This window comes from Anarrhichthys ocellatus, unplaced genomic scaffold (assembly GCF_004355925.1).
Source record: "Anarrhichthys ocellatus isolate YVR2014 unplaced genomic scaffold, GSC_Weel_1.0 scaffold110, whole genome shotgun sequence".
Taxonomy (NCBI): Eukaryota; Metazoa; Chordata; class Actinopteri; order Perciformes; family Anarhichadidae; genus Anarrhichthys; species Anarrhichthys ocellatus.
This window is the reverse complement of record NW_022280140.1, coordinates 682,339-696,553: the sequence shown is the minus strand read 5'-3', so window position 1 is coordinate 696,553 and position 14,215 is coordinate 682,339. Positions and strand designations below refer to the sequence as shown.

Genomic DNA, 14,215 nt, shown 5'->3' with positions numbered 1-14,215 from the left:
TGTGTGTGTGTGTGTGTGTGTGTGTGTGTGTGTGTCAGAGAGAGAGAGAGTGTTTCACCAGCACCACATACTGGGCGTTCTCACTTCTGATTTGAAGGGATTGGGCCGAGTAACATTTTAGCCTCCAGATTACCATTCGACACATCGTTTGTCATCACAGTTTGAGGACTTAATTACTGTGTTACAAGATAAAAAGTCATGAGCACGTCTCTCACAGGGTGGACTGAGCTCACAGTCTCTGTCTCTCTTTTTAACCCAGACAGTCAAACACACACGCACGCACACACTCTCATCAGTGTGACACAATCCGGAGATAGATGGGGAGGAGAAACACTGAGGCAGAGTTAGCTTCACTGTTTGATGGAGAACAATGTGGAGAGGGAGTGAAAGGAAAGACAGGAGACGCGGGTGTCTGTTTGTATGTGACATAGAGAGACGGAAGATGGAAGTAAAAAGAGTTTTAATCTGAAGGAAAGAGCTCGATAAGAGCGGATACAACTTCAGAATAAAGAAGCTGCTTGTGAGATTTGTTCAAAAGATGTATAAACATAAAAAAGATATAAGAAAATAAAACAGAGACATGTATACGGGAAAATCTCTTTCTCTGTCATTTGACAAAATAATCCAATACAAACGAATAACTTTCACGCTCATCTTCATGTGTTTATTTTTATTTCACTCGGCAAACTGTTTTTTTTCTTGCCGGTTACATTAACACATGTTCATATCGACAGAGAAACTCAGTCACTACAGTATTCACCCCCCTTGGCTTTTTTCCTATTTTGTTGCATTACGACCTGAACATTTAAATTGATTTTTTATTTCTATTTCATGTAATGGACCTACACAAAATGATCTGGTGCTACCAATTGTCTCCTGAAGTCAAAGTCCACCTGAGTCACATGGTCTGTCACATGATCCAATGGAGGAACATTCAATCCATTATTACAAAAAGGAACAATTCAACACCACAACAAACCTGCCAAGAGAGGACCGACCATCACTGAGGAGGGTCAAGAGGACATTTATCAGAGAGGCCACAAAGAGACCAACGATGACCCTGAAGGAGCTGGAAGGAGACACGTGGGAGACTCCACACTTCTTTTTTCTGGTCACTCTTCCATAAAGCCCCGCTCTGAGGAGTGTATGGCTTAAAGTGCTCCCATCTCCACTGTTGAGCTTCTCAGCTCCTTCTCAGGGTTATCTTTGGCCTCTTCGTTGCCTCTAATGTCCACGCAGGAAAAAACGCCAAGCTGGGTGAAAACATTTGCGAGGCAGAGTACATCTCTAACTTCCCCCAGTGGGTTTGTTTGTCCGAACCTCTGAAGTTTGAGCCCCAATGGAAATGAACAAATCGCACAACGTCGCCTCCAGTAATTCTCGCTTGCTATCATGTCGGTGCTCATCTTCAAACCTTCTCCATCTCCTCACGTGATTCTGAGGCAAGCAGCCCTTCGTTCTTGTTTTCTATGTGTTACCTTGGAGGCAAATCCCAGACCAATAATAATCTTTTATCCTCCACAGATATTTATCCACAAAGAATAAACTTCCTGTTCCACCACAGTATAAAAATGAGCCCCTCTGACGCTATCATCCATAAAAACTAAATATCGCTAACGTTACTCTCCGTGCAAACAACCTCTCCTCCTGTTGGAGTTTAGATTACGGTACATTCTGACTGCTCATACACAACAGCATTCGACTAGAACTGGTCTCACAACACCTTGTTCCGGTGGATTCCGTTAGGGATTCTTAGCCTGCACCCCAACCTGTAGAATGGGTTAATTTTACCAAGTTTTTAAGCCAAACTGGTCCTAGATTTGAACTGAACTTCCAATGTAAAACATACCCTAATATCCACCATGTAAATGAGAGTCTAATCACGTGTGGGACAAAGGGAGACGGGGAAACAGAGGCAAAGAGAAGCACAAACGCATGGAGGAGAGAGGAAGCTCCAGAGTGTGAGTATGACTATGAGAAAGATGCTGACAGCAGCAGAAGAACTCAGTGTTTGTTTGTGAGACTTTTACCAGCCAGCTGCTCTCAGTTTTGGTTGAATTAAGTTTTCACTGCAGGGAGCCGCTCTGCTCGACTGAGAAACAACACGACTAAACCAATACAGTGGGTGGCTCTGTTGATAGGACGATCATGTGTAAGCATTCAAAATGGTCCTCCACAATTTGTCCCAGATCCACTCTGTTATCAGATTCCAAAATTACGCAGAAGACATTTGCCTCTTCAGAGTTGACCTCAGTCTGCTTTTTTCTCTGTAGTGTCTAAAGTCAAATTAGGCAGAAATGCCATATTGCACTTTTCCGTGTGAACTGAACACTTTGGTTTCGTATTTGCTGGGAACGTAATCTGCTCCGTCCAGTTCCAAACTTCCTCACTGAAGCTGCATGTTTTCGTCAAACAGGAGGCAGCAACAGCTTGGTGAGGTTTCTCTGCAGCAGCCAACAGACTGTAGGCGGGTCAGTCAGGACGCAGAGTATTTAGAGACCAGACTTTGTCTGAAACTCAGGAGGCTCTGGTCACAGAGGAAGAACATTACTGGGGGGGGGGGGGGTGGACAGATTGCCCAGAAGGCAAAGCGGTGCGGATATCAAGAGGCTAAATGGGAGGAGGGCCTTTGCCTTCTAAACAGCTTTGAATTTTGGAGACGCGTTTTCTGTGTTGATTACAAGTCAAGTTAAACTGATAGCTTTGGTTTGATGGTTACAGTCGGTATGATACATACTGGATAACAATGAGGGGTGTGCGCAGGCTAGTTGCAGCAAACACATTATTTTATTAATGTACTGTGGGATGTTTTTTACAGACAGTTCCATCAACTTTCTGCAGCTCCACAGTCAACACCAGATCGGTGTTCATGTCGATGCAAATTACAACCGAGATAGAAAGAAATGTAACTCTCCACGGTGTGTGTGTGTGTGACTGTGTGTGTGTGTGCAGCTGCTTTCAAGAAAACATAAGAATGCTAGAGCTGCTGGTAGCTTGCCATCACTGTTGACCTTGGACAGGAAGAAAAGGAGGAAGACAAAGACACACACACGCACACACACACACAGCCATACACACTCATGCATTTTCCAGCAGCCACAGACCTTCATGAATAAGAAGAGCAGCAGGGTGAGGAAGACACTGACATCAGGGTGCAGCCAGGCGGCAGAAAGACCCAGTCCGACCGGAGGAGGAGATTCCGAAATCTTTGTCCACGTAAAGTTGTCGAACAGGGAGTTGATGCACTCCCTTGGCATCAGCTGGAGGAGAGGGGCGGAAGTAAAAAAGGAGGGCAGAGAGTATGGAGGGAAGGTTGTGAGTGTGGAAGAGGGAACGAGGGTGGAGGAGGGAGTGGGAGAAATTGAAGAGAGAGGGGGAGGAGAAAACAAGAATGGTAAGAGAGGTAGCAAAAAGAAGGTCAAATGGGAGAAAGGGTGGAGGTAAAGAGGGAGTTAGAAGGGAAATACAGAGGGAGGAAGGAAAGAGGATAAAGATGAGGATGCATAAAGGAAACTGAAGACCAAAAAAGGGGGAGCATGGAAAGAGAAAGAAGGATGGGGAGAGAAAGGGATGAAAAATGGGACAAGGGGAAAATTGAGCAAGAAGGAGAGAGACGGGGAGAAAGATAGATTGAAGGGAAGGAAGAGAAGAAGATGAAGGGAGGAAGTTTAGGATAATGACAAGTGGGGGAGAAGAATAAGAGAGAAGGACAGATAGAGAGAATAACGAAAGGAAGGAGAGCATGAAAAAAGGAGACAAAAAAAGTGAAGGGAGGAAGAAAGTCAAGTGGGACAAGCAGGCAGGAAGTCATCCAGGAAGCAGACGGGTACGGGCGGCCTCGTCCAATGAGTAACTCTCTTTAGATGACTCATGAATGACTAATTCACTTCAACCCTTTTGCACCACATTTGCATAGACGCCTCAGAATTTTTACTCACAGGAACAAATTGCAGCACAAAACCCCTGCATCTGCATAACGCCGCTGCGGGGGGGAAACAACACCGACGTCACTCCGATTTCTCTCCCGCTGCTCGAGCTCGGGGTTGAATCGAGGCCTCCGAACTTCATCGTTCAGCGCGAGTGTGAATGCGGAGGATCGTGGAGCAGCAGGTGATAATAGGCTTTTTGAAGTTGTGGGTTCACAACCCATCAAGCTTTTTAATCTCCTCTCATTGTGCCGCTGCCTCCGTCACTCCGCACCGCGCTATCAAGTTGGATCGGAAGGATTTCATTCCCTAAAATCTATATATACGTTTTCAAGGAGAGGGGGGGGGGGGGGGGGGGGGGGGGGGGGGGAGGGGGGGGGGGCTGTCTGTCAAACAGATTTATTTTCTTAAGTGACTATTTTTTTTAAATTTAGATATCACTTCAATCCCCTGCTGTGTTAAAACGATGCTGTGGGTTTGTTAGAAAAGGTGTGACACATTCCTACAATGCGGGTGTGAAAGAACAAACATGTTCAGGTGTCGCTGACTGACATATGCACACAGATGGATACGTGTGCTCTTAAAACAGCACATAACACACACACACACACACACACACACACACACACCTGGTTCACACTAAGTGGTCTATTCTGAGCGCCTGGGAAACACATGATTAGCTCTCAGCTAGCTGTTGATACTGAACGTGGCCGTCTGAGCTTTCACCTTGAACTGTTCGTACACGCAGCACAGAAGCGCGGAGCTTCCGCTCACGTAGAAACACGGTGAGGCACACGGCCACGTTCACCAGCTGACGGTGTCCAGAATACACAAGTACAGATTTACGTTTGGTTCACTCTTAAGCAGCAGAGATCACGGCTCACATCTAAAATGTTAATCCCAGTTAGGTTTGGCTGGTATTTATTTTTTCACACCTTCCTGACATTTCACCGGGGTTTATCGTATAAAAAAGAAAAGCTGAACAAAAGTCAGAGGATATGCTCGTATACGTCTCTATCTCACGTTACTTACACTACACACTGAGCTACTCTTCAAAGGAGTTCCCTATTTATAAAACACGTATTCGTTTCAAGAAACATCTTCAAAATACATTAAATATTTATATTTTTTACTTTTTTTTGCCGGGCTAGCAATAGTAAACATTTGAGGAAACTAATGTATTAAAACTGATATCTTCAGGATTTCTAAATACCGTGATACATCGTGATAACTCGATACTGCCCAGGCATAATTACAATTATTAAAAGCATTAGGGTGTCACGCTTCATCTAACCTGCTGTCACGCTTTGCCAAATACTCAGAAATAGATATGCACATTTGAACAACATTAATGCCTGTGGCACCAAGAGGTCACAGTTTGAAAATGTTGAATTTCAATCTGCACAAAGGGGACGCACCAGGCTTATATTATACATTATATTATATTATATTGATCAAGTCTACTGGTCCCAATGATACGTGGTGGAATCCAAAGAGACGAAAGATGTAAGGGATTGTTGAGTTTAGCTTTCTGCTTATGAACATCATGGCCTGTAGATGGATATTGTTCTGTATTGTTTTGAAGCAGGTGTTTCCATAAATGTCTGTTAGTAGTGTTTTAAATTAGTTACCGCCATTCATTTCCTGCTGGTCTGTGTGTTTCAGCTCTCTGTAGCTGTCAGCATTGCGTGCAGGTACAGAGAGATGTACATGCCGTGTGCTCTGTCTTGTTTACATGAGTGAAAGGAGGGAAAACAAGACATGAGCTCTGACCTCTCCTGCCATGAACTGTCCGAAGCCGGGTGGGAAGGTCAGCGTGGAGATGACGAGTGTTACCACAGCAGGAAAAATCAGCCGGCTGGGAGCGAAAAACAGAAGAAAAAAGGTTCCTTAATGAAATGATCTGTAATTAGCAAATCCCTAAAGAATTATACTTTCTGCAAAGAATGAATATTAACTTTAAGTGCTCAAGTATGACGATTGCATACCATAGCATCCTTAAACCTTTGAAATGACACACAGAGACTCACTGTTTGGTGAGGAAGCGGGTCATGGCGTTGGGTCGTCTCATGAACAGCACCACCTGTCTGTTGAGATAGACGAAGAAGGCCCCCAAGAACCCACAGGAGATCCTGCACAAACAAAGAACCCCACATTAGCTGAGTTAAGTTCACTTGTCGCACCTGTATGTTCTCTCTGTCCCTCTCTCTCTTTCCTCCCCCGAGCTAAATGCTGAACTAATAATTGGATTCTCCGTGTTTTAAATGCCACATTTGCATAAAGTTTGACTTATTAACATTTTATATCTTGTCTACTGGGAAGTTTGGAGACAAACTGCACACACAGACACACACACACACACACACACACACACACACACACACGCTGGCATACGTCCCTCTTTGTCTCAGTTTTACAGTCCCTCACCCAATGATGGCGAAGGCTGGCAGCTCCTGCAGGTCAAAAGGGAAATCCATGCGAAAGTTTGTCCTGAACAGAGCGGTGATGGTCACTGGAAGACAAAGAAAAGGCACAGGTGACATTCATACAATGCATATGTGAGTATGTGACTGATTGACAAATTCGAATGTCCTGCTGCTACATGGTGGAGAACACCAACTAGTGGAAGTGCAAGTCAGTGTCACTTAAAAGAAGTGTCAGCTTGGTGTGAATTATTGACGTAAGGGTGCCCTCTAGTGCATGTTTGATAAAGAGACGTAATATTGTGCAGTATCTCTCACACACACCAGTACAACATTTGAAAGACAGTCAATATCTTAATAAATACGTTTTCTCTCATCAGTACCTGCGTCTTTGTTGAACACGGATAACACTCTGAATATGAAGGCACTGAATGTAGCAGCAAAGTATCCTCTCCAGTAGTTTCTCACAGCAAAGTATGTGGATGTTACCTCGATACTGAAGAGCACACCTGGTGGAGGATGAAAACAAGGAAAGGAAACGGTGATCAAACAGACAGAATAACACAGATACAGAAAGTAACATGCAAACAATCTTGTGTTTCCTGTAAAATGGCTAAATTTCTGGATAATTTAAGATCCCTAAAGCCCCAATTTCAGTCTCCTGTGTCCACACAGTATATGTTAAATGAGAGAGACAAAGAGAAAAGACTGTGTACCTCCCAGTGGAGTACCAAAGCAGCAGCCGACCCCAACAGCACAGCCCACTGTCAGGATGTCCGTATAACAGTACGGATTCTACTGATCCAGAGAGGAAGGGTTGAGACAGAAGAGAGACGACACATAGATGAGGAATATCTCGTATACATTTTTCTATTTTTTTACAATCACAATCAAAAGTTTCCTGTAAATGAGAATCTTTCCTGACATCAGCTTACCTGATAAGCTCCTGAAAAGAAGGACATGAACCTGCTGAGAACTGCAGCACAGATGCTAGCGATGTGAACGAATGGACCCTGAGAGACGGAGATGAGCACAAAACAGGAAGATTAAATCAGGTAGCAGGGTGCTGGTGATGGTGAGATAAGTTAATTAATCTGTGTTGATATCTGGATCACCCACCTCTTTGCCCACGGGCATCCCGCTGCCCAGGGCAGCAGTCAGACCAATGACTTTAGCGAGAAAGGCCTTGAGAGTTAAATATTCCTTGAGCACCACACCTCTCAGGATGGTCTTCAGCTCTGGGATGCCAGAACCTGAGAGAGAGAAGGTGGAACAGAGGTTGTTTAGGAGGGACGGGGACGGGGACAAAGAGGTTTGAATTAAAGAAGAAGAAATGTGTCTCACATTAGTGTATCATGGTTTTAATCGAAAAACGTCCAATTGACTTTGGAGCGGCTGTAAATTTGCAGCCATTTAAAAAAGCTGGATACAAATTTAAAGCACTTCCATAACCATAAAACTCTAGCTTAGTGAAGCTACACCTTGTTTGTTTGTTGATGTTTTTCTACTCTGGATAGTGTCATTTCCAAACCATTTCTTCTTGCTTCGCAGAGTAATTTCCTCACGTGACAAAAGGAATGAGATAACGTGGAAAGCGTTCCTCTGTATTCTTGAGAAGATGAGCGAGGTAATCATGCACCCTAAAGGGACTCCACAGGGTTCCCAGTCAAATGTTACAGGATCTGACTTCACTGATTAGCCGAGAGAGGACTTTTCATCCAGTATGTGATGTTGCAGACAGAATTTTTTAAACGTATATTGTCTGATATGCAGTGGATTACATCTTAAAGAGACATTCTGAGTGAACAAAGCCATGAGGAAAGGGGGGGTACCGACCGATAGCTTGAGGCGCGACCAGGTGACAGAAGAGGGAAGAGAACAGAATGAAGATCAGGGGATATGAAACCCAGGCCAGGTACTGCAGGGGGATGTTCCCCCTCAGCTCCACATGGATCCATTTATAGGCTGAAGGAGGGAGGGAAGGAGGAAGGGAGGAAGAGATTGGAGAGGTTGGAAAAACAAGAGGAAAGGAAGATCAAAACAACGATGGATTGAAAAGAAGAGAAAATTCAGAGCAGAAGATGCAAGTACCTGGTCTATATTGCACCAGCCTTTGCTTTACTTTAACAGATTCTGCAATGCATTATGGGCCCTGTAGTCCTACCTTGCAGGCTCTTTGCGCTGGCATAGTCCATTGTCCAGCTGACCAGCGCCATTGTGATGCCCAGCAGAACGAGGAAGATCCAGTCTTCTCCCAACCGGGTCACAAGGAATCTCTGCACCCGTGCGATGCAGTCTGACAAAACCAAAACGCCACAAAACAACAGAGGAATGATAAGGAATCTATCCATGCCCTTACCTTTTTTTAATGTTTTCATCTCATCTCTTGCTCACCTCTACATTTGGAGTAGGAGCGTCTCTTCTTCATAGAGGACGTGAGGTCGGGTTTAGCCATTTGCTCATCTTGCTCATCACCCTCTGCCTCCATGTTGGACTGGCGCCTGTTCCTCTGCCTGCTGTGGTAGCCGTGCTGGTGTCGGCTGTGGTATCCATCCTGACCGGGGCCACGCCGGCCGTGGCGTCCCCTGCCATGGCTGCGGTGATGATTGCCATGTTTCTTGATCTGTCTCTCAGTCAGCAGGCGCGTGGCCTCCCGTCTGCCGGAGCCTCCTTGGTTCTCTTGGTACTCCCCATAGAGCTGTCAATCAATCAATCAATCAATCAGTGAACCAATTAATCCATTACTACAGAAGAGAAGAAATCCTACAAATATCTGGCTTTTAATTCTTAGACATGAACATGTTCAGGTAGTTCCTGAGAAGGAGAGTACGTAGATTGTGATAGTGCTCTCCTTTTTGGCAGCCTGGCAGAGAAGAGTCCCTTTTTAAAAATAGACGTGACCACGTGTTGACCCAAACAGCTCTAATGGGAGACATGGGCTCTGCCTCAGGATTTATCACCTCTGGACAGACGCCATGAAAACTGCCGGGGACATCTGGGGAAGAGATCAATTCTCATCTGTCTCTCTCGCTCTCTGGCACAAACATCTCTTTCAGTGGGAGATGTCCTCTTGCAATTGTTTCATCCTTTTATTTAATCACAAGATATCACACACACACACACACACACACACACACACACACACACACACACACACACACACACACACTTCTTGCTGTTGTATATTCACACCTACAACTTGCCGAGCGCTTCTACTGGGAACACAGGTGTTTGGGTAATCTTGTGGAAATGATATGAAGTGTAAAGTCCTCTTGACAACTACAACAACATGAAACAATACTATGTCAAGACACCAGTGCTCAATAAAGAGTTAAAGAGTATACTTCAAATTTCATGTTGATGAATTTTATACACATAAATATAAAGATTCTAACTGTGTGACGGCTATACTTTTTGTCAACGCAGAACTTAAAATCACTTTCCTCAATCCCGCTTCTCACAATCACAATTCATCACAAAGTATTTCTATATCTACACCACTGAAGCGGGGTCTAATATTTCAGTATTGTACCCTAAATACTAAACTTCATATATATATGTATCTATATATATATATATACGTGGTACATCAACAGCAGACAATAGAACTCCAGGAATACAACTGACAAGCTGATAAGTCGCATCTGGTGCTGACACGTTGGATGTCCGTGCAGTCGCCTTTCAACAGCTTCTAATTTAGCAGGTTCATGGACAGACAGATTGATGGATGGATTAACACACACACACACACACACACACACACAGAGTTCTGGCCATGCTGTGTGAGAAGACATGCCAGTCAACGCACAGTGAAACTTGAGCAGCATAATACACAATATGCTGTAACTGAATGCCGACACACAACACAGACTCAAACAATAGAAGCCACGGATGTTTTGATTGGGTCGGCGATCGTATCTATTTTCATATCGTCAAGGGAAACATCAGTAAGTGTGTTCGTCCCGAACCGTTCGGTTCGGTGTTAATGTCCAGCATAGAAAGACAATCTGGAGCATGGACGGAGTTTAACCCAGAAAGTGTTTGGCAGCGCACCAGTTGTCACAGCTAGTCGGCTTAGTTCGGGAAGCCAAGATCGTTGAGCTCACCCGACAACGATTTGTGTCAAACTGTCGGGTATATCTGTGAATACACTTGACATTTAATTTACTATGACATCACATAAACACATTTTTCTCATCATAGATTATCCTGACCTGCCCTTAAGGCTCATGTCTGCAAGGCCACTACACACAAATAGTGCACACAAACACACTTGAAAGGGGACAACTATCACTTTACCGAAACCTAAAGCAGACACACGATACACCGTCAACATCACACCTCGAGCAACATGTCTGTCAGATTCACTGGAAACTAGTACTACAGTTTGAATCTGTCATAAATTATCTGTAATGACATCATACTACATGCAGTTTCAGTTATTATTGTCACGTTTGTCATGTTCACAGCAGAGCCTGAACGCATCATAATGTAACTGAGCATAACCTTCATTCGTTAGCCGTTAGCGGTGCTGCTAACGTTACTAGCTCTCCTGTTGATTTAAAGACGGATTGATTGTTTACAATGTAACATTATCAGAGATCGGCGAACATAAAGCACGAATGCTGATGTCCTGATCGCATATTTGACTAAATATTTGCTGATTATGATCGTATGTCAAACTGTGTAATTAACACACATGTAACAGTCCGTTACACCACGATAAAGCAGCGTAACAGAAAGAGCCTTAGAGATGCACACACCTAAGCAATGATTGTTTGTTATTCAATTGAAAATTGTGTTTTTTAATCCATATTTATCAAAATAAATCATGTAAAATGTATACATGTATGTAACATAATATTTTCTATATTGAACATCTCTATTTGATTTAGTTGAGACACCAAAGTTGCATGTTTGGAAGCGCAATCAGCTGTTCACTGCTATGCAGCTCCAGCACGGTCCACCATGCTGTCAGACATCCATCCCGACCACAGTCCTGCTGCTTTACCTCGTTCCACCTCACCTTCCCGTTTTCCCTCTCGAACAGTGAAACTCTACTCGGCACTGATCACTTAGCTCCTTCCTTCGTTGCCCCCCTACTCTCTGTCGGTGAAACACTACTCAGGGCTAAATTTAGTAGCGGTGTGATCCAATATTCCTCATTACAGTTCCCACACCTCTCTCCCTCTCGCACCATCAGTGGACCTTTCAATGCCTCATCATATTCCTTTACTTTCTCCTATTTCTCTCACTCTCCGTCCTTCCAGCTGTCTTTTAGTCCCTCAAGGACTTATGGAGAGGAAGTGTGAACGGAAAAGACTGCAGCAAAGAGCAGAGTTTCCCAATATTCTGACAATTTAGTTTAGTTTCTGATTTAAATATCACACGGTGCAGACATGCTAATGCATGGATGTAGATAGTGGAAGGGTCAGGTACAGCACTATGCTTCATGGAAGGAATTCATTTCTCGCTCTTAGACATGCGGTCTAAACCCGAGCTGGGTATAGTTTGACATTTTTAGAAACTAGTTCCACGTGAGAATTTAATACAGGAAACCAAAGCAAAACTTCTTCAAAACATAAAGCTGTCAAATTCCAAGCAGTCATTCGAGAGTTTTGCCCAAATAAAAGAGGTTAAACTTCTCTGATCAAAGAAAAAGTCAACGAGATAATCTAACCGACTGTCCAGTAAATCGGCAAGAGAAGATGCTTTAACTCCACTTCTCGTCCCTTTGATGTCCACATAAAAATAAGACATTTATAAAGCACCTTTCAAGAGCAGATGTTTAACACAAATTACATTTATGGCCCTATGGAATCCGTTTTCTTTTTCTTTCCAGATTGCGATTCATTTTTTTCCAAAATCTCCCCACAGGTTGGATATGTAGCCTGCTAGGTGATGTGTCATCAAGCCGCTCAGCTTGCATCTTTTAACAGCTATAATGCTAATTTGCCTCTTTGTTGGGGAGCTCCAAAAATCATTGGTGAGTGGAAAATCAAGGAGAAGCAGCGTCTCCGTAAATGAAACCAACACATGGAGGCATTTCTTTCTGTTCATTCAGCTCAGATGCAGTGAAAAGCGTTTAGAATGCTAAGAGACGGGTTTAACTCCATACATTCTCTACATGATCACGTGCCCTGACCTTGAAGCAGATTGCAGAAGGGGAACTATTTTTATTATTATTATACCTCATTTATTGTGTTTTCTTTGTACTTCAAAATTTAGCTATCAAGTGACTATCAAATTATAAGAACACACAAACACGCACATACGCAGAGATAAACACACACACGATGCATTCAAAATCACAACAAAATGAATAAATAAGTGATAAGACACTCCTGTTTATAGCTCTGCTCCGATGAGTGACAGTGTAAACAGAAGGCTTCCTTCAGCCCGCATGGCCTTCAAACACACACACACACACAAATAAATGACTCGGCACTTCCTGGAATACGGTTTCATCAACCATTAATATCTTTTACCATGTCTCAATCGTGTGAACAAATAAAACCATAAGTGCAGATTCAGAGTATATGGAAAACTAAACAAAGAGACCAATTAGTATCTGAGATTAAACAGAACCTGATGTAAGTAATTTGCAAACTCCCGGTGAAAATGAACTATAAAAAATGCCATCTGAAGCAGATTTGTATTTTTCTTCCTGGCTGATATGCAGCATGCTACTGTTTTGCATTTTTTTGTTTATTCCGTGCTCAGCACCAGAGAACCCCGTTTAATGTAAACTGCGTACCCACAACAAGGAGGGGCTACTGTATTGCATTGCCTATCAAGCGAATAGTACTTCTATTTGTCTGGTCTGTCTATGCACATCCCTAAAACAAGGGTTCTTCAACAGAACATCCCAAATCCGTGCTGAAAATCCTCCAGATGAGACGCCTTTCTGAGACACCCTTCACACTGCCATGTCCGAAAACATACATGTAACGACATGAATAGTGAAGATTAGCACCCCTGCAAATGCACGATCGGGTTTCACTTTGATGGAACACACATGGAACGAACACCCAACACACACGAGTGAACACACGATCACGGATGTACACGGAGGGACACACACTGTACACCCAACGTTCAGACGTACTGCGCCACACATACCACTAAAGTAGTTCTTAGTTGTGTTAAGACCAAGCGGGGCCTAAGAAACAAGGCGCAGAAAGTGTAGCAAACAGGTGGCCGGCCTGGAAAGGAGGAAACAGCAAGACAGCGACAAAGTGTGTATGTGCATATCAAGATCAGGGGTGAAGGTGGTGCACGGTGTCTAAGCACCTGTTGCGTGGCCATGTGCATGACCCTGTTATTGTACATAAAGCTAATTGGTCTTCACAATGTCTAGAACTCACACACACACACACAACTGAATGCGGTTCATTCACAGGCTCACACACACAACAAGTCAGACTGGCTCCATCCGTGCACATATAGTTTGCACTGCCACTACAGGTGCGTCACGCCACAATGACGAGAGATTCGGGGAAAGAAAACGTGGAGCAACACAATACGCGTGACAGGGAGAGGCTGACGTAGAGATTAACAGATGGACAGAGAAAAGAGCAACAGAGAGAGAGAGAATAAGAGGAACGAGTGCGACACTGACCAGGGTTTGCTTGTATCTCAGAGCCTTCCTTTCCGATGCATCTGCGGCCATTGACACACTGTCACTGACCCAAAAATAAACCCACCCGCTCACCGTCTGTCTCAGCATTACCAGGACACCCAGCCAGGACACACACACTCTCTCTCATACACACACACACACACACAGGGATAGACATACACATGCATGGACCCCCCTCACACACACACACACACACACACACACACACACACACACACACACAC

At 43.9% G+C, this 14,215-nt stretch overlaps 1 protein-coding gene across 1 annotated transcript in view; it reads right to left on the bottom strand.

Moving 5' to 3' along the window:
- LOC116399371 (chloride channel protein 1-like) overlaps positions 1 to 14,053 on the bottom strand; it is a 39,952-nt gene extending 25,899 nt beyond the window's left edge. Inside the window, exons 1-12 of the mRNA XM_031876484.1 lie at positions 13,971 to 14,053; positions 8,744 to 9,047; positions 8,514 to 8,645; positions 8,186 to 8,314; positions 7,469 to 7,602; positions 7,285 to 7,362; positions 7,066 to 7,144; positions 6,733 to 6,858; positions 6,354 to 6,438; positions 5,957 to 6,058; positions 5,700 to 5,784; positions 3,105 to 3,260 (exon numbers count right to left, since the gene is read on the bottom strand). Of these exons, the coding sequence (XP_031732344.1) occupies positions 3,105 to 3,260; positions 5,700 to 5,784; positions 5,957 to 6,058; positions 6,354 to 6,438; positions 6,733 to 6,858; positions 7,066 to 7,144; positions 7,285 to 7,362; positions 7,469 to 7,602; positions 8,186 to 8,314; positions 8,514 to 8,645; positions 8,744 to 9,047; positions 13,971 to 14,021 (1,461 nt within the window). The 5' untranslated portion in view covers positions 14,022 to 14,053. The remainder of the gene's footprint in view (positions 1 to 3,104; positions 3,261 to 5,699; positions 5,785 to 5,956; positions 6,059 to 6,353; positions 6,439 to 6,732; positions 6,859 to 7,065; positions 7,145 to 7,284; positions 7,363 to 7,468; positions 7,603 to 8,185; positions 8,315 to 8,513; positions 8,646 to 8,743; positions 9,048 to 13,970) is intronic.
- Between the last annotated feature and the right edge of the window lie 162 nt (positions 14,054 to 14,215).